Raw genomic sequence first — 24171 nt, forward strand, 5'->3', positions numbered from 1 at the left:
AAGGGCCCTTGAAAAGTCTGACCTATATGTATATACGAATTGACATCATCAGCATGCCCCCTCTCCCCCAGACTTCCAAGCTTATCCCTGCCTATGTTGGTGGGAAATGGTTCTTTTCCCCCTTCCCCAGAGGTCTGAGTACCACTTATCCAACACCTTCTCTGCTTTAGAAGGTATTGACTTATCGGTGGCCATTTATGTTTTGTGGGGCCATTATGACGTCATGTTGCTGACGTAGAACTATTGCCAATAAAATTCAAAGATTACTAAAAGCATGTGTGGCAACGAGACTCCGGTATTAATCGTCGACCTCTGGCTGTTTAAAGGCTGCTTCCGAAGTCATATGATTGGAGTTGCCCGGGAGGAGTGTTTGTGAAATTGTTATTATTATCATTATTATCATCCCATCTAATTAACAAAAGAGGTAGGAGTCGCATGTAATCAAATCAACTCCTTTTAATACGGAAATGTTTTTCATTACCTTTAACATGCTTACATTTTATTTTACATGATGATATTTGTTTTGATCCAGGGTTGGATTTATGACCCATTTTAAAATTACATCATGAACATCATAAATTAATTTATTCATGTTTTTAAATGCATTGCATTCGGTGCAATTTCATTTCCGGATCATGTAATCACAACATGATTTCATAAATATGATCTCTGTCCATATTTCTTTTTGAGTCTTACCTTGAGATAAGGGAGTGGTTTTCACGTTAATCCAAATGTAGTAATAGATGCACTTCCGTGTAATTTTTGTGTTATTGAGAGCCTTCACAGTTGAAGTATTTGTAAATTTCTTAGGGAATGAGGGAGATATTGGTATTTTCATTCATTATAGATTACTTTTCGTACCATATCCAAGGTTTGAATTTAAGGGTTGCCCTAGGATTTGTGAGGCCCACCAGACAACTTTATTTTTTATGAGACCCTCCCCCCTTTAAACTACACTTATATTTCATCCATGAGCTTGTCTCTCTAGCCAGTATTAAGCGGTTTAAGTGATTAAGTAGTTAACTAAATTTTAAGTCATCAAGTGCTCTAATTCTAATCATTATATATCGGGGTTTAAGCTAGATAAAAAAATTCCTTTCGCAAAAAAGCGAAAATGGGGAGAAAAGCTTTAGCAAAATGTTACATTGCTAATGTAATGATTGATGTTGGATGTCTACTCGTTCCATACCTCCTGTACACATTTTTGCATCCTTCTGCATTTAAGATCTTTCACATTTTGCAAAAAATTCGATTGTAGCTTAAATCCTGCTATATATACAGGAGCAGATCCAGGACAGTATGCTGGGAGGCGAATTGTGTACGTTTGTTGTATCTTCCCATATTTTACTAGACAAACAAAATTTTCCCATATTATTTGGCTCTTGGAAGAGGCAATTGTTCCTCTGAATCCATGCCGAAGTGGAACCAAACATTTTTAGCTGTGAGTAAAGTGGAGGCAGATGTCTTCAGCTGCGTAAGAGCCGAGACAGGCATCTTCAACTGCGAATGGAATATAAGCAGACATCTTCACCTTTGAATGAGCCGAGGCAGGCATGTTCAGCTCTGAATGAGCTGAGGTAGCCATCTTCAGCTGTAAATAGGGTAATGGCAAGTGGATCCATGGTGATGTTAGAAAAGTGGCTCTTATCTACGTAGGCATGCACAGAATTTTTTCAAGGTGGGGGGGTTTGAGTTTTCCCCTGAAAAATAACACTATAATCTCGACTTGAAAGGGGAGGGGGAAGCTTGGGGTCTGCCCCCCCCCCCGAAATGAAAGTGGTCCCAAATAAAATTTCTGGCTATGGGCCTATCTCATGTGGCACCTGTAGTCTGTTCTTAGGAGGGGGCCCATCATCCCCCTCTTGGGTCTGTGCTTTAATCAACCTAACATAAGTATTCCTATAATCAAGTATTGGATATTCATTGGACAATATGAGGTCACACCCACTGGCACATGTGCATAGTGCTTACTTAATTGAAAGAAATGTACCAGACTCTATATATATATATTCTACTGATCCACGAAATCACTTATCAATTAACTAAACCTGTGTAAACAGCCCTTAGCATTGGTGTACATTATAAAGGGTTTTACAACTTAGATGAGATTATTAAACTGCTCGACATCTGTGTGAATGGGCGGAGGCCAGATTAAGATATTCATCTCTATACTTGATGCATCTTTCTGTGCACACATTTAACGTCTCTTGTTACATGTAATATTTCTTGTCATTAGGAGTCATGAGTCAACACATTTTAATGAGAACTCGTTGATAACCAATGCGAGATTCAACTTGTCTTTTCTTATCACAGGTAAATATGGGACTTCCTCGAGTTCGAGATGTTGAGAGGGAGTCGGAATATGGCTACGTCTATGCTGTCTCTGGTCCTGGTGAGTTTTTCTTTTCTGTGTACTCTTTCACATCCTTGTTTAAAATTTGTTTTTGTATTAGCTTTTTAAAATATTTTTCATGTGTTATTTGTAGTGGTCACGGCGGAGCAGATGTCTGGCGCTGCTATGTATGAATTGGTTCGTGTTGGACATGACGAACTGGTAGGAGAAATTATCCGTTTGGAAGGTGATATGGCTACCATTCAAGTCTACGAAGAGACATGTATCCTTTTCCAAGATGGATTTAAATACTTTTTTTTAGTAATTATATATCAACAAGATATGACCTCTAACATTTTTTTAACAGTGCTGGCCTGTTCTTACTGTGCTTGGCAGAAACTCTGGTGTTCTGAAGCATTCGCAGTTGAGCGCAGCTGCACATATTTATTGTTTGTAGAGGGATCATTAGATACAAGTTTTTGTTCAAAATGTAACTGTTCTTTACAAGATTTCTGTACGATGTAATTAAGAACTTTTTCAGGGCTGTAATGCAGCACTTGTCGAATACCAGGCTCCTGGTTGCCCTGGTATTTGGAAATAATCATAGCGGCAAACATTTTATACATAATTTTTAAATTGGAGTCATAGGACATGAAATTTTTGAAAGTGTTAGTTTTTTTGTCGAGTACCTGAAAAATAGGAGGGAAAATATTTTTGCAATTTTCCCTTAAAAATACAGTTAAATGTTATCAATTTGAAGCTCAAGAAGACAGCAAAAAGTTTGATTCATCCAATTCATCCTTAAAGGATGGCTAAGCTTTCTCAAAAACTCCTAATGTTTATTTTAAAATGTTCTGTCACTTACTATTTCATTTTCCTCATTGTTTTCAATTAATGTTATGTATAAGAGGCCGTTCAAGTATTACGTAAGTAAATTTTTAGCCATTTTCGACCCCCCTTCTCAGCAAAATTTCGTCATCAGCTCTGAATCCTAACTCATATTTTCATAAAGGGTGGTTGCTGACGTAAGCATTATCCAATCCCCCCTTGTCATCAAAAGTCAGCAAATCGGAAATCCCCTCTCCCCCATTGATGATGTAATACTTGAATGGCCCCTAATGTAAACAATCACACTATTGCATCTGTAATTTTTATTTGGTTTCTCTTGGGTGCTCTTAAACATTGCGCAAAATCGTCAGCTTGATTTATAGAGCAGTGTTTCTCTGTTTTTCAGCCCATAGCTGCTTTTTATGCCTTCCCCCCTATACAGGGGCCTCTCTCTTCTCATTCCAGAGCGAGACTATCTGTACTTATTGAATTGATTTTTTTAAAGTAAATGTATATAATGAACAAAAAGTAACGTCAGTCTCCGGATCCCTGGGTTGGAATTCCCCCCTTTCTGGCTGTTCCGTGCAGGGCCATCTCAACATTATGGAGGCCCCTGGGTAAAATTATGTTCTGGATCTGGAAGTAACAACTTATACATATTTGTGCATTTATTCTTAGCATGTTTATTATCGTGCATAAAAAAACCCATAAAAGTAGATCTATCTCAGCACCAGATCTCATTATGTAGGGTTTCTTTAATATTATAGCAAAGTGATTTTTCTGGGGCTCCCCTACCTGGCTAGAAGTAACTGCCAACACATTTATATACTCACTCTCGAAAATTGTAAATAGATCTCGCTATCATTAGCCCTCTTGCAGGGCCTGTTTATCACATGGCCAAGTGAGGCATGTGCCCAAGGCCCACAAATTTCCAGGGGGCCCAAAATTGGCTGCTTTATGTATTATAGACACAGGCCTATATCTTACCCACACCTCTACCTCAAAGTACACATAACATAAGGGGTCCCAAAAATTCATACTTGCCCACTGCCCGAATTTATGAGAAACCTTGCCACTGGAATCCCATGAGTTAAGACAGTACTGAGCACCCTGTTGTAAGGTCTCATGAACAGTGTCTGGATAGGTGCATGCGTTAAGATGACCCTGGTTCTAAGGGTAGTTTTGTTAAAAAGTGGTCACTTTTTTCTCACCATATTTTCACTTGAAAGCATCATTTCTTTGCATCTAAATTTTTTCCACAGCTCTGTGGCTCCCCCTTCACTTGATTTTCTGCTGTGGCCCCCTTAGAATATCCTACAACCACAAGGGGCGTTACGGCTTTCAGTTGAGAACCACTGATTTAGAGAATGAATCATGTGATTTTTGAGCTTAAAAACAGTCTTAATTTTTTTCTAACATGTCAATGGCTTTTGCAAGTAATAGGGGGAGGGTTTTTTGATTTCTCTCTTAAATTTGTTTTCATCCTTTTCTTGAAATTCATGAATCTGCACAACATTTCCACCAGATAAGTCAGTGGCTTTTAACAATTCCGTCAAATCAATCTTCGAAGAAAAGTCATCCAAGATCTGGTAAAAGTTCTGCAGCCCGTGGAAAGACAAGCCAGATTATGTGTGTGTAAAACTAAATGGTTACAAAATCATTGCATCTCACTTAGAAGCACAACAAAAAATTCAGATTTCGAAGATTGTAGTTTTTTTTAAATATTAGCTCTGCTGTCTTATATTCTGAAAAAGATCAGTACACGGAACTGTCTTAGCCGTGGAACGATGAGAAGGATGACTAAGAGTTGAAAGAATTTGCCAAGAATTCTGAAATAAAAGATGTTTTGCATGTGACCTATCTGAATCAAACTTTGAATTATCCAAAACATTAGGAAAAACAAATTAAACAAGTAATTTCAACCTTAAATTTAATAAAAAATTCAAGAGAATTTCTTTAAATTCAAATTATATCTGAAAATTCAGATTAACTAAGTTCAAATTATCCAAGTTCTGCTATAGGAATATGCTTGGCTCTTGAAAAATGTAGCTGGTGCCTAAATTGTTTCTGATTTTTTAAGCCCTACTGTAATGTATTAACAACTAATACCATACTAGAAGGACCAATTCAAGAATAACCCAGTATAAATTAAACGCTGCTGTGGTGATCGAGTGGCCATAGTGATTATGGACCCGACGAACTCGCATCGCGAGGACCTGGTTTTGGAACCCACCATCACCACAGTTGGTGGTCAGCTGAAGTTTTTTTTTTGTGGTTCCAAACTTTGGGGGTGCAAATGCGAGCCAATCTCTCCATTAAAAATTCACGCCGCAGAGAGCAACAGGCCTAAAACGATCAATTGTTAGAAAAATTGATGGCAGCACTGCACATTATTATTTAATTTTAGGTTCACAACACGTACACATACTTTCCAACATGTACGAATTCATTTGGTTAGAAGTTCCTCAGAAGAATATGGATGAAGTGCATGTGTGGTTTAGTAGTAGTAGTTGTATAAACTAAATTGGTATATATATTTGGGTTTAAAGAATCGGGGAGGGAGAAGTTATGCTCATCCAAAAAATTTGTGATTCCAGAAGAAAAACAACAATAACTTATTCCTACAATTAGTAACTCGTTTACATGGTTTAATGGATATCGATATAAATTTTGGAAATTTTATGTTGCCTTCCTGACTCCACCCAAAAAATTATCACCAGTTCTAATATTTTTCAGTTCGTCATGGAAACTTGGTGCTTGGGTTTCTAGAGTTCGAATCTCTTCTCAAACTTTGAAACATTTATTACAACTCAACATTGGTTTTAAATTATAGATCTTGTTTCAATCATTTGTGGAAACTTTTTTCATTAAAATGCATGTCTTGTTTTGCAATGCTGAAAATACAATTTTTTTTACCTTAACGAGATTGAATAAAGCTGGCGTAACTGTGGGAGATCCAGTATTGAGAACTGGAAAGCCATTGTCAGTTGAACTTGGACCAGGTATTATGGGTAGCATCTTTGATGGTATTCAGCGACCTCTACAGGATATTCATGAAATTACAAAAAGCATATACATTCCCAAAGGCATCAACACTCCAGCTCTAAGTCGTAAATTGACTTGGGATTTCACTCCGATTTCTTTCAAGGTGCATTTTCTTATAAATGTTTACTACCGGTAACTTGCTCATTTCATGCAATCACTAGTTTCATTCTAACTTGGGAACTTGAGAATCAGAGTTTACTGTGTTTTTGATAGGATGTTAACTTGTAATCAAATGTATCTTTTCATTGTTTTATTCAGGTTGGAAGCCATATAACTGGTGGTGATATTTATGGGATTGTTCAAGAAAACACCCTCATCAAACACAAGATAATGTTGCCGCCAGAAGCAAGAGGACGTGTTGTGTACATTGCAGAACCTGGAAACTATAATGTAGATGTAAGTGATTTTTGTTGATTATCTCTTTAATTTACCATGTTAATTCACTCTAAATAGCCTCGATCCAGCCATCAAAGGTTATACAGTGAATTCGTGATAAGTTGAACTCTGGTAAGGTGAATATCTGTCAAGTTTTCACTCGGCCCTTGAACTTTTTCTATATTTCAGTGGGAAAATTTTGTTCTAACTCAGTTTTCATCCTTTAAATCAAAGTTTTTGGGAATGAAAGAAATTAAAAAAAAATTAATTTAACATTTAAAGTTGCGTTCATAAAAAGTTGGATGACCTTATTTTTGTTCAAATATTTAAATGCTTAAATAGTTAAAATAGTTTAAAAAAATAGTTAAATTGGTATATAAAGCATATAGATTAGAGTCTTACCTACTAATGAAATATATAACTGAAAATAATCTCGTATTCAAATCATATACTTCTGTTTATTACAAAAATACTCAAACTTATGAGATTAAAAAAAATTGGATGATTCACAAGAATTATCAAACCATCAAAAATGAACATAATGACATGCTTTCCAATATATGGTAGGGTACCCCATGGCTTTATTTACTGCACTGAATGACATTGATTCCACCAAATCATTCAAAGTTTTGGTAGGTACTTTTTCCCATTCTTGCTACAAAAACTTAAATTTTACATCCAGATTGGAAAATTCTGTAGCTTTAGAGCAACGTTTAAGCACCTGACATAGATTCTCTATTGGATGCAGGTTAGGTGACTGCAATGGCCATGTCAGAACTCTTATTTTTTGGCAGCAAACCATGACTTCACAGACTTGGCTGTGTGTTTTGTTGTCTTGTTAAAAAATCCATCCTCAAGGCATTCAAGTTCTGCCAAAGGGTAGCATATGGGCCTTTAGAATGTCAAAATACTTGTTTTGGACCATGATGACTCTTATTCGCACTAAAGAACCAGTACTGGATGATCCAAAGCAGCCCCTATACCATCATGTTACCACCACATTTAACTGTAGGAAGCTGATATCTCCTGTTGAATTGCTGGCTTACTGGATGCCTAATATATTGTTGTTCACTCAATTCAAACATTTGGAACTAGGACTCATCACTCAAAGAACCTTTGCCCATTGTTTGGGAGTCTGTGGTGCTTCTGGGTGAAATCAAGACCTGCCTTTCTATTTTTAATGGAAATCAAAGGCTTTGTTGGTCTTCGAGCAAAAATACAAGCTTCATAAAGACGCCGCACGATTGTAGACACTGACAGAAACTCTATAACTGTCTTGGAATTCTGGGTTTATCTCTGCTGCACTTTTCCTTGGATTCTTTACTGAATGTTGTTTTATCAAGTGATCGATTCTGAAACAAGTTTTTCTTGGGTGGGCAACCAGAACCAGATTACCTGTTTACCTCATGATGCACTTGAAACTGCTTCCAAACATCACATATTGTCGATTTTGGAACACCTAGAAGTTTAGAAATAGAAATGCAGCTTTGTCTATCTTGTATTATTTTCATGATCTGTCTGAAAAATTCACACCGTCTGACTTTTTTTAAGCTTTGAATGAATTGTTTTTGGTGGAGCAGCATATTATATACCCTTTCTTTTCCTATTAAATTAACTCAGTCATAAGAATCTGTCGTTCCCCTGCAAAATAACACTAATCACCTTGGGACATGGGCGGTGGAGATATGGGGCCCCCAGCATCAAAGGTGGAGTCATCTGATCTAACGTAGTGTATATATGAACTGACATCATCATCGTGACCCCCCCCCCAGAGCCCCAAGACTTTCATCTCCGCCTATGCCTTGGGGGGGGGGGTTTAGAAACCCAAACCCGCCCCTCTCATTTGCATACACCAATGTGTATACAAGATTATTTTCTGTTAAAAAATGTAGTGATTTTTCATTATTTTTTATCCTTTCATGAGAAAGTCATTCACTTCTGCAAGTAGATGAATGAATCTGCTACATTACTATTGATAAATGCTGAATTCCACTGCTACAGTAGCATTAAAAAAATCGGATGATCGGTTTTTTCCCCTGAAATGAAATGCAAATCATGTTATGCAAATTGTAATCCCCATGTTGTACAACATCTATTTACGTAATTCTTACAACTGAGTTAATAGGAAAAGAAAGGGTATATAATATGCTGCTCCCCAAAAACTATTCAATCAAAGCTGAAAAAAAGTTCGGACAGTGGGAATTTTTTTGGTTTCTAGAGCTGTTTTTGGAAAGAAGGATAAACAGTGAAAAATATCACTGCATTTTTTTAACAGAAAATAATCTTGTATACGCATTGGCATATGCAAAGGAGAGGGGGTAGGCTTGGGTTTCTAACCCCCCCCCCAAGGCATAGGCAGAGATAGACTTTAAAATCTGGGGGGTACGGTCATTATTGCTGAGGGGCACAATGATGATAATGTAAATTCATATATACAGGTATACGTTAGATCAGATGACTCCACCTTTGATACTGGGGGGGGGGGGGGGGCATATCTCCGCCGCCCATGCCCCAAGGTGATTATATAGTTATTTTGCAGGGAAAAACGTAAAACCTCCTTCAGGAGGGAAAATTTTTTTGACCCCCTCCTCAAGAAAATTCTCCATATGCCTGTGTGTATACACCAGAGTTCCCCCTGATTTTTTTATCAATTGTAACAATTTGGCTAATCAAATGGAAAAAGTTGTAGCCAAAAGTGTATTACGATTTGGCACAATTGCAATCAGCAATGCAAACCTTGATATGCACTTCATTTTAAATTTGTTTCATTTATATGAGTATCGTGTAGGTGTCCGTTTCCATAGTACAATAGGTACTTTCAATTTTATTGCTAAATATTCTCAATCAATAATTAAATGTGATTAAATTAAAATAACTTTCAAATTTCTTCATATCCAGTAGTTTAACATATTCTACTAATACGATATTTGTAAATGGCACTACTACCTTTATTAATAAATTTGTCTTTTTCCTACTCTGAAATCAGAATTTCCGGTATGTTGAACTAATGATAACACAGTTTTTTGTCGAACCCTCTGCATATTTAACTTATCAAAATTTGACTTTGTATATTTTTCATTTTATTTTATATTAAAATACATTCCTTTTATACTCTGAATGATCTGTTTGAATGTTTGTCGAATTGCTAGCTAATGAAAACTCTCCAATTCTTGCAGGGCTGCACTTACCAGGTGTTGGGCTTAGTACAAAAATAATAGTGGGGCCATCTTTTGATGATTTCATGGGTCTCAAAAATCCTTGGGGAGGGGTCCCCTTCAGCCCTGATACAGTGTCGTCTTAATGCGTGGGCCTACCCGGCACCTTGCAAAAATGAGGTCTGGTTGAAATTTAAAGAATTCTCCAGGTAGGGCCTCAGAAAAATCAAATGTGTCTGGTGCCCATGATGGTCTTAAGGCGGCCCTGTATTGTACATTTTTTTGGGGTCATCTCCCAAAAATTACAACGTAACGAAAGAATTGGAGTTGAAGAAAAGAAAATTCAGAATTGATGAAAGAAAAAATCATATAATTGATCAAAATTCATTAAAGTAAGAAATACTTCCAGAATTGGTGAAGGCCCTCTGTAATTTGGGAACTCCTTGTTTGATTCAGGGCTTTGAGTCTCTTTGGCCCTTAACTACAAACAAAAATATATCACCTGGAGCGAACATCTATTTTTATGATTTCTTTTATTTCATTCAGATGAAAAACGGTTAATTTGGTAAATATTTATTTCATTTTTTCTTCTATTACCATCAGTGCAGTGCTCCCTTGTAGTGCAAGGCCGGATGAAACTGCATCTGTTGCACACCCCTAAAAAGGACTTTAGTAATTTTGAGTTTTTATATTACAGGAAATTGTCTTGGAAACTGAATTTGATGGTGAGAAATCACAATACAGTATGTTGCAAGTGTGGTCAGTACGCCGAATGCGTCCAGTTACTGAGAAACTGGCAGCTAATCACCCTTTGCTGACTGGTCAGCGGGTCCTTGATTCTCTTTTTCCGTGAGTTTTATATGAGTTCTTGCAAGTGTTATTTTATTTTAGATACAAAAAGTATTTAAAAGATAGTCTATTGTGCAATTTGTGTAAATTAGTAATACAGTAGAACCTCCTGATAACAAACACCCTTGGAACAGAAGATTTTTTTGCTCACTAAAGGAAGAGTGCCCTTTAGTGAATAGTAAAATACATTGAGGTCCATCGACTATGCAAAAGAATTGTCTGTTAACCGGAAGTGTCCATTATGAGAGGTTCCCCTTTATTGTTAATCTGAATACAGATATTGTAGTTTCTCAAACATAAACCACAGCTTCCATAGTCAGAACTAAATGATATTTTGGTGTATGAAAAGCTAGAGCTTTGGTTTTTACCCAAATGGGTAAATCAATGCTATGTATACGGAGGTGTACCTTGTGTTCTAAAGTTCAACACCTTCAAGAGCTATCCATTATTAACTTGTAAATGCAGTGAAACTTCTGTGTCAATATGATACCAATTAAATTATACTACTGCTTCAAAACGTTTTGAAACTTACTTTATTACAGAAAAATGCATACAGAACCTGTTTTTTATTGTGGTTTTTTTTTTTGGTGTTTCCTTTGAAGTAACTACCCTGTGAAATTATGCATTTTTGCCATTGTCCATACAAAGATGTAAATGTGGATTGTAAGCCTTTTTTGTCACATCCTGTAGTGCCTTTGTTACGGCTTGCTGAACCAACGTCTTGGGAACCTGAGAATCATTGCCCCTTAAAGTTCTTTATTCAAGGGAAAAGTCACATGGGGATAAGATCAGGGGAATAACCTGGTTGTAAAAATACTACTACTAAACCATACATGTATCTCGTCCATATTCCTCTGCAGAACCTCTAACAAATTGGCACATGTTGGAATGTACTTGTAGTGAAACCTGACATGAAGTTTGTTTCTGTGTAATGCTTGCTATTTGTAGTGCTGCCATCTGCCACCAGTTTTTTCTAACCACGAGGGGAGTTTAATGATTGAATAATTGTATCGTTGTAGGCCTATTGCTCTTTGTGGTGAGACTTTTCAATGGGGAGATCTGCTCGTATTTGCGCCTCCAAGTTGGGAACCACAAGAAACCAACTTCAGCTGACCACCACTGCGGCGATGGTGGGGCTCAAAATCGAATCCCCACTATGCGAGTCCGTCATTATTACCACTTGACCACCACAGCAGTGTTGTAGAAATAGGTGTAATGTGATGTTTTGACAAGTAATCTGACATCAGGAGCAACCGGTGAGTCCTTAAACATCTGCATGATTCTGTGAGACTAGCAACCAAATCTTTGGAAGGCCAAGTTGTGGGTGCTCCGTCACAATAAAGTGTTGTCTCACAGGTCCCTTCTGGTGTGAGATTAACTGTCAGAACATCACATTCTGGTACTTTCATAACAAACTTATTCCCCCACATCTTGCCCCATATGACTTTTTCCATCGATAAATTCGCTTAAGGGGCAACAATTTTCAGGTTCCAAAGTGTAGCAATGAAAGGAAAGCACTGGAGGATGTGACAAAGGCTTAAGATTAGCTTTTGTATCTTTATATGACCAATGGTTAAAATGCGTAATTGCACAGGGTAGTTGCTTCGAAGGAAATGCCAAATAAACAGGTTCTATCTGTATTCATTCTTCTATAAAAAAATAAGTTTCAGAACTTTTTTTAACATACTATTAATTGTAGTATTGCATATTTATAACAATATTAGTCTTTTGTCCCGAAGATTTTCTTTAGCTTATACACTAAACAAGATTCTATCTTTAACAGTAAATTTCTTCTAACAAATATTTTCCTCATATTCCTTGAAAATTGTTAATGAATGATACACTGTAGTTCAAGACTACACCAGTCGATCATTGCTCGATTGATCTCAGGTGTTTGCTATAATTTTTTTAAATAAATGTATGAATTTCTACTTAATTGTAGTACAAATTTTTCAACTTATTAGATGTGTGCAAGGAGGAACTACAGCTATCCCTGGTGCATTTGGATGTGGAAAAACTGTCATATCACAGTCACTGTCTAAGTATTCTAACAGTGATGTCATTATTTATGTTGGTTGTGGAGAACGTGGAAATGAAATGTCTGAAGTACTTAGGGATTTCCCAGAGGTCAGTTTGAAACCAAATTGTGTGAATTTCAGTTGAATCAATATATGTTGAAATGTAAAAATACTGATTACAGTGTAAAAACCTCTAATTATATTCATATTCTCAGAATTTCTTGATATTCAAGAATATATATTATATAATTACAATTTAACAAAAATCTTTTTTTACCAGCTTACAGTGGAAATTGACAACCAAGTGGAATCTATTATGAAACGTACAGCTCTTGTTGCCAACACCTCAAACATGCCTGTAGCTGCTAGAGAAGCTTCTATCTACACAGGTTTGATATTTAATTTTTCTCACTGCTATTTAGACACATAAAAAATTTGGCATCAGTTATATCAGAGATGCCTCAAATTTTGTCTGCCAAGGTAGAGCCATCTTAAGTGCATCATGGGCCCCTGAGCCAAGTGATTTTTTTGAGGCCCTACCTCACAAATTCTTGAAAAATAATGCAACTACTTCACGTTTTTTTGGAGGCCCCTCCTTTTAAGGCCCCTGGGCTGCACCCTGGTAGGCCCATGAGTTAAGATGGCACTGAGCCAAGGGGTTCCATCTGGCCTGCAAAAGGTCTTCAAGTAAAAAAAATCAATGCATACAATACAATAAATGTATAGACTGGCACTATTTCCTTCATAAGATATGGGTTTAATACAGAATATTGCCAAAAAATTGTCAAAAGTGAGTAAAGCTGATGATAACAGAAAAAAAATTGTCAAATGCATGTAGAGTTATCAATTCGAAACAAAATATTATCAAAGGTAAGTAATTCACTGTAAAAGTATGTGTTTGACAAAAAATATGTGAAATTAATATATTTATATGACATCAATTATGAAGATTCATAATTACCCTAACATAATTTAGTGATGAAATGAACCTAATTCTTGATTTCAAAAACTCAGTCATGTTAAAAATAAAAAGAAAAACAACATTTTATTTAAAAAAGTTGAGACGACCAAATCAATGTCCTGCAAAATAAAAGTCATGGTCATCGTACATACACAAGTTTCTGTCCCCCACCAATGACAGAAATACCGCATATATCTGGTATGCGGACTGAAAAGGTTATGCACTCCTGAGTTATACATTCATATTTTATCACTCTTTGCCAGATTTGGTGAATTAGCTCATTACTCTTGCAATATCTTCTTTTCTCATAGGTATAACACTATCTGAGTATTTCAGAGACATGGGATACAATGTGTCCATGATGGCAGATTCAACCTCTCGATGGGCTGAGGCTTTGAGAGAAATCTCAGGTCGTTTAGCTGAAATGCCAGCTGGTAAGCGAATTATGTTGAATTGGTTCAAATGTCTTTTAATAAATGAAAAAAAAATGCAGTCACATGCGCGTTTTTCCTAAAAAAAAATTATTTTCAGACTCTGGTTATCCTGCTTATCTTGGTGCACGTTTGGCATCATTTTATGAAAGAGCTGGCAGAGTGAAGTGTATTGGTAATCCTGACAGAGAGGGAAGTGTGACGATTGTCGGAGCGTAAGGAAATTTATTTTTCTGGATTTTTGAATTTTAAGTAAGATTGAAAGAAAAAATGATACAAAGAATGAATGGATGTTATGGAACATTTCTAAACAAAATTATATGTGCAAAGCATTTATTATTTTTTAATTTTGTTTGCAGTGTATCCCCTCCCGGTGGTGATTTTTCAGATCCTGTTACTTCAGCAACTTTGGGTATTGTTCAAGTGTTTTGGGGCTTGGACAAAAAACTAGCACAAAGAAAACATTTTCCATCCATTAATTGGCTTATATCATACAGCAAGTACACTAGAGCTTTGGACGAGTTTTATGATAAAGCATTCCCTGACTTTGTGCCTCTGCGTACAAAGGTATAAATTTTTTAATCCAACCTTTTTCTTTTTTTTAGCAAATGTTGCTGGAAGGTATTTTGTAATGATTCTCAATCTTCTAAAGCAGGAGTTTCAACACAAGACCCACGAGCTTTTCACTATGGCCCATTGGCCATGGATAAGAAATGATTGATCAGAAATTTTCCCAGTATAAAGAAATTATTTCAGAATAAATGAAGTCTTCAGTTATTTTGAGCTGCTGTTGACCCTTCCATTACTTATGATAAAACACAGTGAATACAAATTTATTTTTTTGAAAATGTGACTCATGTATTCCCAAGAGATCTGTATGATCTGTCCAGCGAATTTGGCAGTGTTAGTATACATCCATGTCTGAACCAGGATTCAAACCAAGCTTGCATACTTAGAGGCTAGCTCTCAAACCACTCAACTGTCAAGCTGCAAATAAGATGGTATATAAATTCCATCTTGTAATACTACCTCAAGTTGTTAGCCCGCAAGCTTCAGGGGACGTTTCAATTTGTCCCATGATATCTGTAAGGTTGAAAACCCCTGATCTAAAGTAACTAGTTTAGTTTTTGAAAATGAAATCCTGCTTAGAGTACAAATAAAGTGTTGGTTTTAAATTTGCTCAATTTTCATGTATAGAAATGCCTATGATAATGAGGTTCCTTTAAAAAAAATCTAAAATTCATAGACAGTAGTTGTTTCTATGGTGGAGCATATTTTCCTCATCCACATTATCTTCACGCTCTCGTTATTCCACAGGATGAAAATGAATCATTCAATGTAATGCTCAGGCATCTGTGGAAAAAAATTCAGCTCAATCAATTTGTTCTCTAAAAGCCGAGTTATTCATTTCTCCGTCACATCACAATATATTCACCTTCATGTGTTCAAAGATACATTCATAGCAGTGGATGACCATGGTTACTATTCCGTCCAGTCATCTTCAGGATTAGAATTTTTATGACCTAAAAACCAACAGAATATGCTTTGTAAAAAATGCATTTATGGAAAGGAATTACCTTTTGGGGGAGACAATATACTAGGGGGAAAACGTGTTTAGATCCAAAATTAGAAAAAGGAACCACTGCTAGATGCGTTTTGGAAATGTCTGTATGGAGTTCCTTCATCAGTAGCAAAGAAAAGAATTGGAAGATCGTGAAAATACTCCTTATAGCAGAAGTTACTCGCTGTTCCAGACAGAGTTGAAGTTGAAAAATTTCAGCTCAAATAATCTGTTACGATAAACCTACGATAATGCATTTATTTTCTAAAAAACTAAAAATATGCCTTTATAAATAGACTGACCATATTTACTCGAGAAAAATTACCAAAAAAAGAAATTACCGAAAATTGCCAATCATTGTCAAAAAGGATGCCAAAGGTACTCAAATAAAATTGCCATTGTTTCTTACATTACTGGAAAATCACCAATCATATTGTCAAAAGTGATGCCAAAGGAAAGCTAAGGAAGTGAGAGTTTATGGGGGGGAAAAATCCCTCTTCTTAGATCTGCTGAAATATGAAAAATGATGCTCTCAAATTTAAAAATATGCCTCAAAATCTGAAAATCTTGAAAAATTTGTCAAAAACTGAATATTATGAAAAATACATTAAAATGAATGAAAATCATGCTTCGTCCCATAAAAATAGCAAAATATACAGTGTCATATATAAAAATTCTGACCCTAGTCATTGCATTTAGCTTCCCCCCCCCCCTCCTAACATAACACCTTGAAATCAGCCAAGTGCATCGCACGTCTTAAATTAAATTGTATAAAAATGAAGAGTACTGTAGATATTTCACTGTTTTCATTTTCAAAATCATTAAGAATAGTTCTGGAAAATGTTTCTTACTGAATAAAACTTTTTTCCCCTCTTTTTAGTGCCAACAGATATTGCAAGAGGAAGAAGATTTATCTGAAATTGTGCAATTAGTTGGAAAGGTATTTCTATGGGAATTATTATTATTCTGTTCATTTATTTCGTGTAGGGATTGGTTGATTGAAAACTTTGTGCATCCTTGAGCTGTTGTGCAAGACAACTTTTTCTCTTTACTTCCTGGGAGGCTGGGTCTTGTGCGGCACTTTTTCCTTCTGTCTCTTGATAAACTAAAGCAAAAAACATCAGGTGTGTGGGAACAGAGAACGTGAAACAATACAAGCAAGAGGAAATAAATTTAAAAATAAAACATAAGAAAATAACATGATATACTATATATGTACATATTACACCTCTCTAGGATCAATGGTTCACCAGTCAAATGCCTTTTTTAAATGTTTGCTATGCACCCTGTATATATGCACAATGGGTTCCTGGAAATAGAATATACAAGGTGAATACCATCGACTGCTCAATAATTACACTAACCCTTGTGAAGTACTAATATGGGAAAGTGTTTCCCATTTTAGGATTTTAACTGGAGTCCTAAGGTTTCAAAGTTTTCAATCCGTTTATGTGCCAAACACAAAGTCAATGAAAGTACAGCAGTACTCTTTTTTTTCTCATTACTTTTTGACAAATGCAATAATGTTTGTAGAGCCAAATCATTTGCATGCATTGCCGTTGACCTTGACAGTGTTTTGACAAATATAGTTTAATCAAATATAGAAGTAGTAAGTAGTTGAATCTTATTTAATACAAATTTTTGGTAGGGTTATGCCGAACACATAATTGTTACAGGGATGCCAGAACAAAAAACAAAGGATAAAAGGTTAGGTTTATCTCACAGTCCTCGAGACTAAAGTCCTTTCAGCCTCCCACCAGGTTCGTCTTTATGGGTGGCACATGGGCAGCCAGCCCTGATCAATTTATTCTTTGTCTCCAAAATACTTGTCAAAAATTAATCAGTATTGCAAGCTATCCTATGATGAATTTATATGGAAAAGCCAGTAGCCATGACTCATTAAAAGGTTCTTTGAAGGGAATAACAAAAAAAAAATTTTCATGTGTTAAATAAACTTCTCAAATGTTACATGCTCGTTAGTTGAATGTTTATGTATTTATTATGTTTAATTATTTTTTATCAAATGTGTTTTTTATCAGTGGAACTTCGGTTAACGAGCTTAATTCATTCCACCAACATGCTCATTATACGAAGCACTCGTTATTCAAATCAAACTTCCCCATATAGGAAGTAATCGAAATTCGCATAATTCGTTCCACAATTATTCATTCACATAAAAGTGACTAATAAAAATTGCTTCATTCAATAATATAATAAAATATATATGATATCATAACACCATAGAAAAACAAGAAATACAGTAATGTTTACAAATTAACTTACTCTAAACGATGAGAGAGATGAGGACTAGTGTTTTGGGTAACTTAGGGACCTTTTTTCTGCAAACTTATTCTCTTTGACTTTGAAAAAGAACGTATCTAACAGCACTTGCTTTTGCCTCCTTTTTAGGATTTCCCAAAAATGGGGAATTTTCACTTTTCTTGGACAGATTTATTTCTGACACTGCTACAGCTTCATTTGGTTGGTTCTTTTTTACAGAATTTTGCACAGATTCTCGCATTTTACACATCTATCTTATTTGAAGTGAAGCACTTTTCTCTTCCTCAGAAAAGTTAGCCTCCTCTTGCTGTTGCAGGCAATGGAGGTCCATCAGTTTGTCTGCAGTCATCTCCTGATCAAGCAGAATTTATAGGAAAAAAAAAACTGCAAGCGCATATACGCATGGCTACAATGTGACTTCTAGTTTTGTATCATAACTTGTCAAACCTGTACACGGGTGTTCATTTTTTGAATATGGCACACTGACTGGAGACTGTTGGGGAAAATATTACCCACAATTTCACAGTACATGTGTGGACGAAAGCGAAAAACTATCAGCTCAGTTGTGATACCATGACGATAAATATACAAAGTGCAAAATTTTTGCTTGTAATGCGGATCATTGCTTGTTAATCAAATCTAAATATTTTCAAAATTTTTGCTCATTAACTGAACTGCTTGTTAACTGAAGTTCTACTGTATATTCTTGCTTGTAATTTGTATCGGTCACAAGTTGAGATGCTTGTAAGTTCAATCAGGGCCGTCATTTCAACTTTTTTCCAGGGGGGCAGGGGGCAAAGCACATGTACTCAATACATGTATATATGTATATAATGTATATATACTATTTTTAGTGTATTTTCAAAAGCCGGGGGGGGGGGGTAATTTATTACACAGTTGTAAAAATAATATTGCTGTTTACTAAAAATAAAATTTTAGAAATTTGACTTGAATATTTTTTTTTTCTTTTTAATATTCCCATAGGCTTCCCTAGCAGAAGGAGATAAGATAACCCTGGAAGTCGCCAGGTTGATAAAAGATGATTTCCTGCAGCAGAATGGATACACGCCCTATGACAAGTTTTGCCCCTTCTATAAAACAGTCGGTATGATGCGTAACATGGTGACATTCTACGAACTGGCTCAGGCTGCTGTTAGTGCTAGTTCAACCAGCGAGAAGAAGATAACATGGGCAGTCATCAGGGAGGCAATGGATAACATATTGTATCAACTGAGCAGTATGAAGTTTGTGGTAAGATATTTGTATTAAATTTCAACATGCCTAATTATTATGTTTCTGTTGTGTAAAGGGGTTCCCCACCAAAAAATCTGCTTTACAATTTTTCCGACTTTCCTTAACCAAAACTTCTGAAAAAAAGAAATAGGATTTGCACACACACAAAATCTCAACCTTCCAAAAATGTTTTCAGGTTTCAGTATTTTTTTTCTTGACTTTTATAAAATATTTACGTATTTCCTTGATTTTCTCTGGCCATTTTTCATTTCTCTTACTTTCCAGGTTGCTAGAAACCCCTGTGATAGATATTTATAATGGTGGACCAAATTAAAACGTAGCAGTTATAATTTGGTTTTCTTTTTTATCAGTGTGGCAAAACTTTGTAGAGGTTGGGCGGGATGGGTAAGGAAGGCAATGCCTATTCGGGAATGGACTTACCCTAGGAAGTCACACAGAATCACACGATATGTGCTGGTGATCTGCTGACAGTATTTTTCAACCAGCAATCTTATTTTTTCATCTGCATCTGTGGAATGTTTGCGAGTAAAGAAGAACAAAGTGATGTCATTCATTTTTTAGTGGCAGAAGGAGTTGGAGTTTGCAAAGTGCATCAGTGGATGAAGGCAGTGTATGGTGAGCATGCACTGTCATAAACTTGCATGCAGGAGTGGCACGAGCATTTCTACTGTGCACTCAATTTCCTGTAGTGGAGGTTCTCTGCAATGATGGCATGAATGGAACCTAAATGCACTCCTGCCTTGCTGATGTCACTTAGTGTTTGTCTGTCTGTACTAACTTCTTTCACAAAAGCGTCTGTGATAATGAACTGTGATAATAACTTTGACCAGTTTGGGTATCATCGTTCAGATTCTCGTCCCTTGCGGAAATGCTTGTGCCAATTCTGCACACGAGTCAGTGACAGTGCATGTTCACCATACTCTGTCTTCATTTGCCGATGCACTTTGTGAACTCCAACTTCTTTTGCCACTAAAAAACTAATATTGCCACATTTCTCTTCTTTACTCGCAAACAATCCGCAGACGCAGATAAAAAACAACAGATTGGCTGCTGGATGATACTGTCCGCTGAATGCTATTACATATAACGTGATTCCATGCACCTGCCTAGAGCAAATTCATTCCCCAGTAGAGATTGCCTTCCTTACCTCTCTGGCTCTCCTTCTACACAGTTTTATCCCACACATACAAAAATAAATCAAATAATTTTTGCAACTGCTTCATTTTCATTTGATCCACCCATACAGTACAGTAGAATCTCAATTGCGAGCCGATCTCCCCATTAAAAAGTCTCCCCACATAGAGCAACAGACTTACAATGCTGCAGATATTCAATCATTACACTTCACTCATAGTTTTAAAAATAAATATGGCAGCACTAAAATTCACTAGATATGCACTGCACTTAGACCATTAGGGACACAAGCACAGTTGCAACACAGCTTTTTCGATAGTAAATTGTCCATGTGATAGATAAAAAATATGCTTCATTTGGAAGAAAACAAGTACCCATGGGATATAAGATTTTGCGTACTAATGAGTGTTTGTTAACAGATAGGTAGTAAAATACATCTACATAATTTTTTTTTTTTAAAGTCTTATGTGAGGCAGAAAATATTGCACCAGTATTCCTGTTAAGAATAGATTGTTTTAAATTTTCGTTAACTTTCAGAATCCGGTAGAGTTGGGTGAGGCAGAAATCAAGAAAAATTTTGAGACGTTGTACGAGAACATGCAGACTGCGTTCCGTGGCCTAGAAGACTGATGTATACAGACGTTTTTGTGATTTGAAAAAACAAAAAAAATGTGTCGTGTAGTTAGAGCTCATACGCCTAGTCAAGATGAAATTGGAACATTCCAAAATGTGTGAAATCATGTTGTCCATTATGTTGATTTTTTTTTTCTTTTTCTTCCTCTTCATTGTGGAAAAAAAAAGGCTCTGGCAATGATGTAATTTTTTCTTCATGCAGCAATATATATGTATAGTATATATGTATACTCTGTTGTACAGGATTAAAATATTAATATAGGTCAGTTATTCATACATTAAAGTCGATGGCATTCTTTAAAATTTGGAAAAAAAAAATTTGTTGTTTACGCCGTTATAAGCGGAGTTAAAGAATTTATAAATGTTTAAAGTATTTGCACGTCTGGTTTTTTTTTTTTTTCTGATTTAGTGAACAAATAATTGATGATCTTGCTACTTAACCTTCAAGAGTCGCTCATGCTTTTGAGAGGTTTTTTCAATCTCAATCGTGTCAAGCTCATTTATATATATATATGTATCGTGCCATTAATATGTGCATATATTTACACGCCTTTTTGCTTCGAGAATTATATATGTGAACTATCACTGCCCTTGCAAACATAACTTTTATTTTTTTTCGTACACTTTCATGTTTGATGACAGTTTGTTTAATAATCTTATGCTTGTTCGGTATTTAAATCGAAAATTTCATTTACCATTTTTTTTTGTAAGTGTTGCTGTCAGTACTTATTTGATACTTGTGATAAACATGCAGATGCTTTGAATTGCGTAGCTAAAAACAAAGAGAAGATAATTATTTTTCTTGTTATGAGCTTCGTGCTGAGATTCTTTGTTCATTATCTTGGTTTAATGTGCTACTTGCGAGCAATAAATTCTTCAGTTTTGCATGTATTGCATGTTTTACGCAAAATTATAATCCAGAGAAAGGGGTATTTGTGAGTTTTAGATACAGAGTAGAAAAAATTTGATTGAAGCTGTTTTTTGAAATCATCGAAATAATTAAGGCTTATACTTTTGTGGTGACTAAAGTATAATTTTCTTCCATATAATTGGTATTTATTTGAAACTTTTCAATTACTATTGGTCGTTCATGTGAAAATAAATGTTTTTCAAGGACACTGTTTGCGGAACAATATTTTCCAAAAGTTTCTTCCAATCAGAATATTTATGTTAAGCACAATTTTTTTTTCACTCTTGTCTGTATTTTACAAGCCCTGGTGGCATTTTTACTAAAAAAATTTCTGTAACATTAATCAGACAAAACTTCCTTCATTTTATTTCTAGAAAGCATCATTTCACTCATTTTTTTGCATGAGTTAATACATAAAATCATTGAAAGAGGGCGTCTTTCATTTTTTCGTTTGTGCATTTTGTATTTTCGAAATAATTTTATCATTAGCGAAATAGAAAAGAGACAATTTTTGTATGTGGAAAAAAAATACTATTTTTTTCTGTCAAAATTTAATTGATTATACTTCTGAAATACTCATGTATGGTAAAACGACGAATATGTAGATGTTGTAAGAATCTGTTTACAGCACCTTCAGCAATTTTTTCTAATGTTTTTGGTGGAATGTAGGAAGAGATTTGAATAAGGCGAAGAAACTTTGTATACTTTTTTCTTGTTTTTTTTTTTTCCGTTTTAAGTATTCAGACTTTTTATAAGTTTTTTTGACACATATCGAAATACTCCAGATCTTGCTAGCAGGATGTTAATAATTGTGGTTTTAATTATATACGAATATATACATGGTTTCATATTGAGATAGCGTAAGTGGTTGAAGACGTTTCAAAAGTGTGAAGCTGTAATGATATTATATGTATACATATATGTTATAAATATAAGAATCTAACCAAGAAATCTTAGTCTGTTTTGAGTATGTGTTGTTTGCTTTTCTTTGTAATTCTGGGATAGGGTTACCGGGGCATCTTCATTTCAATGTCATTTAGAACATCTTCATACATTCATCAAATTTTTTTCCTTTTTGTCCTCATATTCTTGGTTTTGGAATTTTACCATTTACAAAAAAAACTGTTCATGTTCTCTTTCCCCCCCCCCCCATATATTTGCACAGTCTCTCAAAATTCACAGAAAACAAGGACTCGAGTTGCCTGCCCCCAAGCAGGGCAGATGCTATTCTATCTAGTCCTACTCCATTATACTATACAGTGATACCTCGGCTAATGAAGATAATTTGCTCTGGAATCACGTTCTAAAGCCAAAATCTTTGTTAGTTTTCAAAATGCAATTTCCTATAGATTTCTACAAAAAATTGTTTAATTCAATGCAAGCATGGCCATAAATTTAAAGAAGTTTTTAAAAAAAACACCAAGAAGTGCTATATATAGAGAAAAAAAAAGAGCAATGGGACTAAAATTAACAGCTTCGAAATTGGATAAATGAGAATCTACAGAAAGATACTTCAGATATTTTCATTTCACACAATATGCACATGACCAAGCAAATCTGAAGCTGGCATTGATACAACCCAGTTGAGTAGGTAGGTGTCCCTATCAATTTGCGATTCGGCCAGCTTAGTTCTGTGTCTAATACATGGAGATGGAAACATGAGATGGGGTTGCGTAATAGGGGCAGCTTAAGCATTGGTGTAAGGGTTGCTGTGTACTCGGGTGGCAGCTTAGGCTTTAGTTAGGCATCAAAATTTTTAAAAACTTCTGATAATAAATATTCACATATCATACTTTTGGGCCTTACCTTGACGACAGAGATGCTGAGAGAGCAGACTGTGGCTAGAACCATCGTATCAAACATAAGAATGCACTCATTCCCAAGAGGCAAATGTGCATTTCGGTGCCCCACCCAGTAATTTTTTTCTAATGGCGAAGAGGAAAAATTTAGCCTGTCACACCTGTCTGGTCCCTGGAGCACCAGAAATGACTGAAATAAATTTAACATAAGTCACCTCCTTATTCTTGCTCTTCACAGGATAAGAACTATGGAGTGAATTAGGTTTGTAGTATCATTAAGAATGATAAAATAATCCTGGACAAATTCATAACAGTTCCTTTAAAAGCAGGGCATGGGCATGCACAGTTTGTGCTACTTTGTATTGAAACATCTCGAGCATCATGGCAGCCGCAGAAGTCTCTAATTAAAGGGAAGGGGCAATTTTTTATCAGCAAAAAAATATTATTCGCTTTTTTGGAAAATGTTCAGAATCTGCCCTGCTCCTGAGCAGAATAATACTGTAGCACCCTCTCTACCTGATTGGAAACATACATTTCAAAATCAAAGCACCGGATCTCATTATGGAGTTTCTCCCCCCACCCCCCATGAACTCGACAGCCAGTAGC

General features: G+C 35.7%; 1 protein-coding gene across 1 annotated transcript; it reads left to right on the plus strand.

The window, feature by feature from the left end:
- Positions 1-303: 303 nt before the first annotated feature.
- On the plus strand, positions 304-22717 carry LOC149076109 (V-type proton ATPase catalytic subunit A-like). Its single transcript, XM_089243636.1, has 14 exons — positions 304-424; positions 2314-2392; positions 2487-2615; positions 6097-6308; positions 6464-6601; positions 10433-10584; positions 12549-12711; positions 12883-12991; positions 13875-13997; positions 14095-14209; positions 14354-14561; positions 16436-16495; positions 18820-19086; positions 20761-22717. The coding sequence occupies exons 2-14, from the start codon at positions 2320-2322 to the stop codon at positions 20851-20853; spliced, it is 1842 nt and encodes a 613-aa protein (XP_089099762.1). The 5' UTR covers positions 304-424; positions 2314-2319; the 3' UTR covers positions 20854-22717.
- The last annotated feature ends 1454 nt before the right edge of the window (positions 22718-24171 follow it).

Source organism: Pholcus phalangioides, unplaced genomic scaffold (genome assembly GCF_987345545.1).
Source record: "Pholcus phalangioides strain wild (caught in Gottingen) unplaced genomic scaffold, Ppha-v1.0 ptg000015l_1, whole genome shotgun sequence".
NCBI classification, from domain to species: domain Eukaryota; kingdom Metazoa; phylum Arthropoda; class Arachnida; order Araneae; family Pholcidae; genus Pholcus; species Pholcus phalangioides.

Coding starts and splice junctions, on each gene's coding strand:
- LOC149076109 (XM_089243636.1), top strand. CDS start 2,320: ATGGGACTTCCTCGAGTTCGAGATGTTGAGAGGGAGTCGGAATATGGC. Junction 10,585..12,548: donor GTCCTTGATTCTCTTTTTCC/GTGAGTTTTATA, acceptor TCAACTTATTAG/ATGTGTGCAAGGAGGAACTA. Junction 14,562..16,435: donor TTGTGCCTCTGCGTACAAAG/GTATAAATTTTT, acceptor CCCTCTTTTTAG/TGCCAACAGATATTGCAAGA.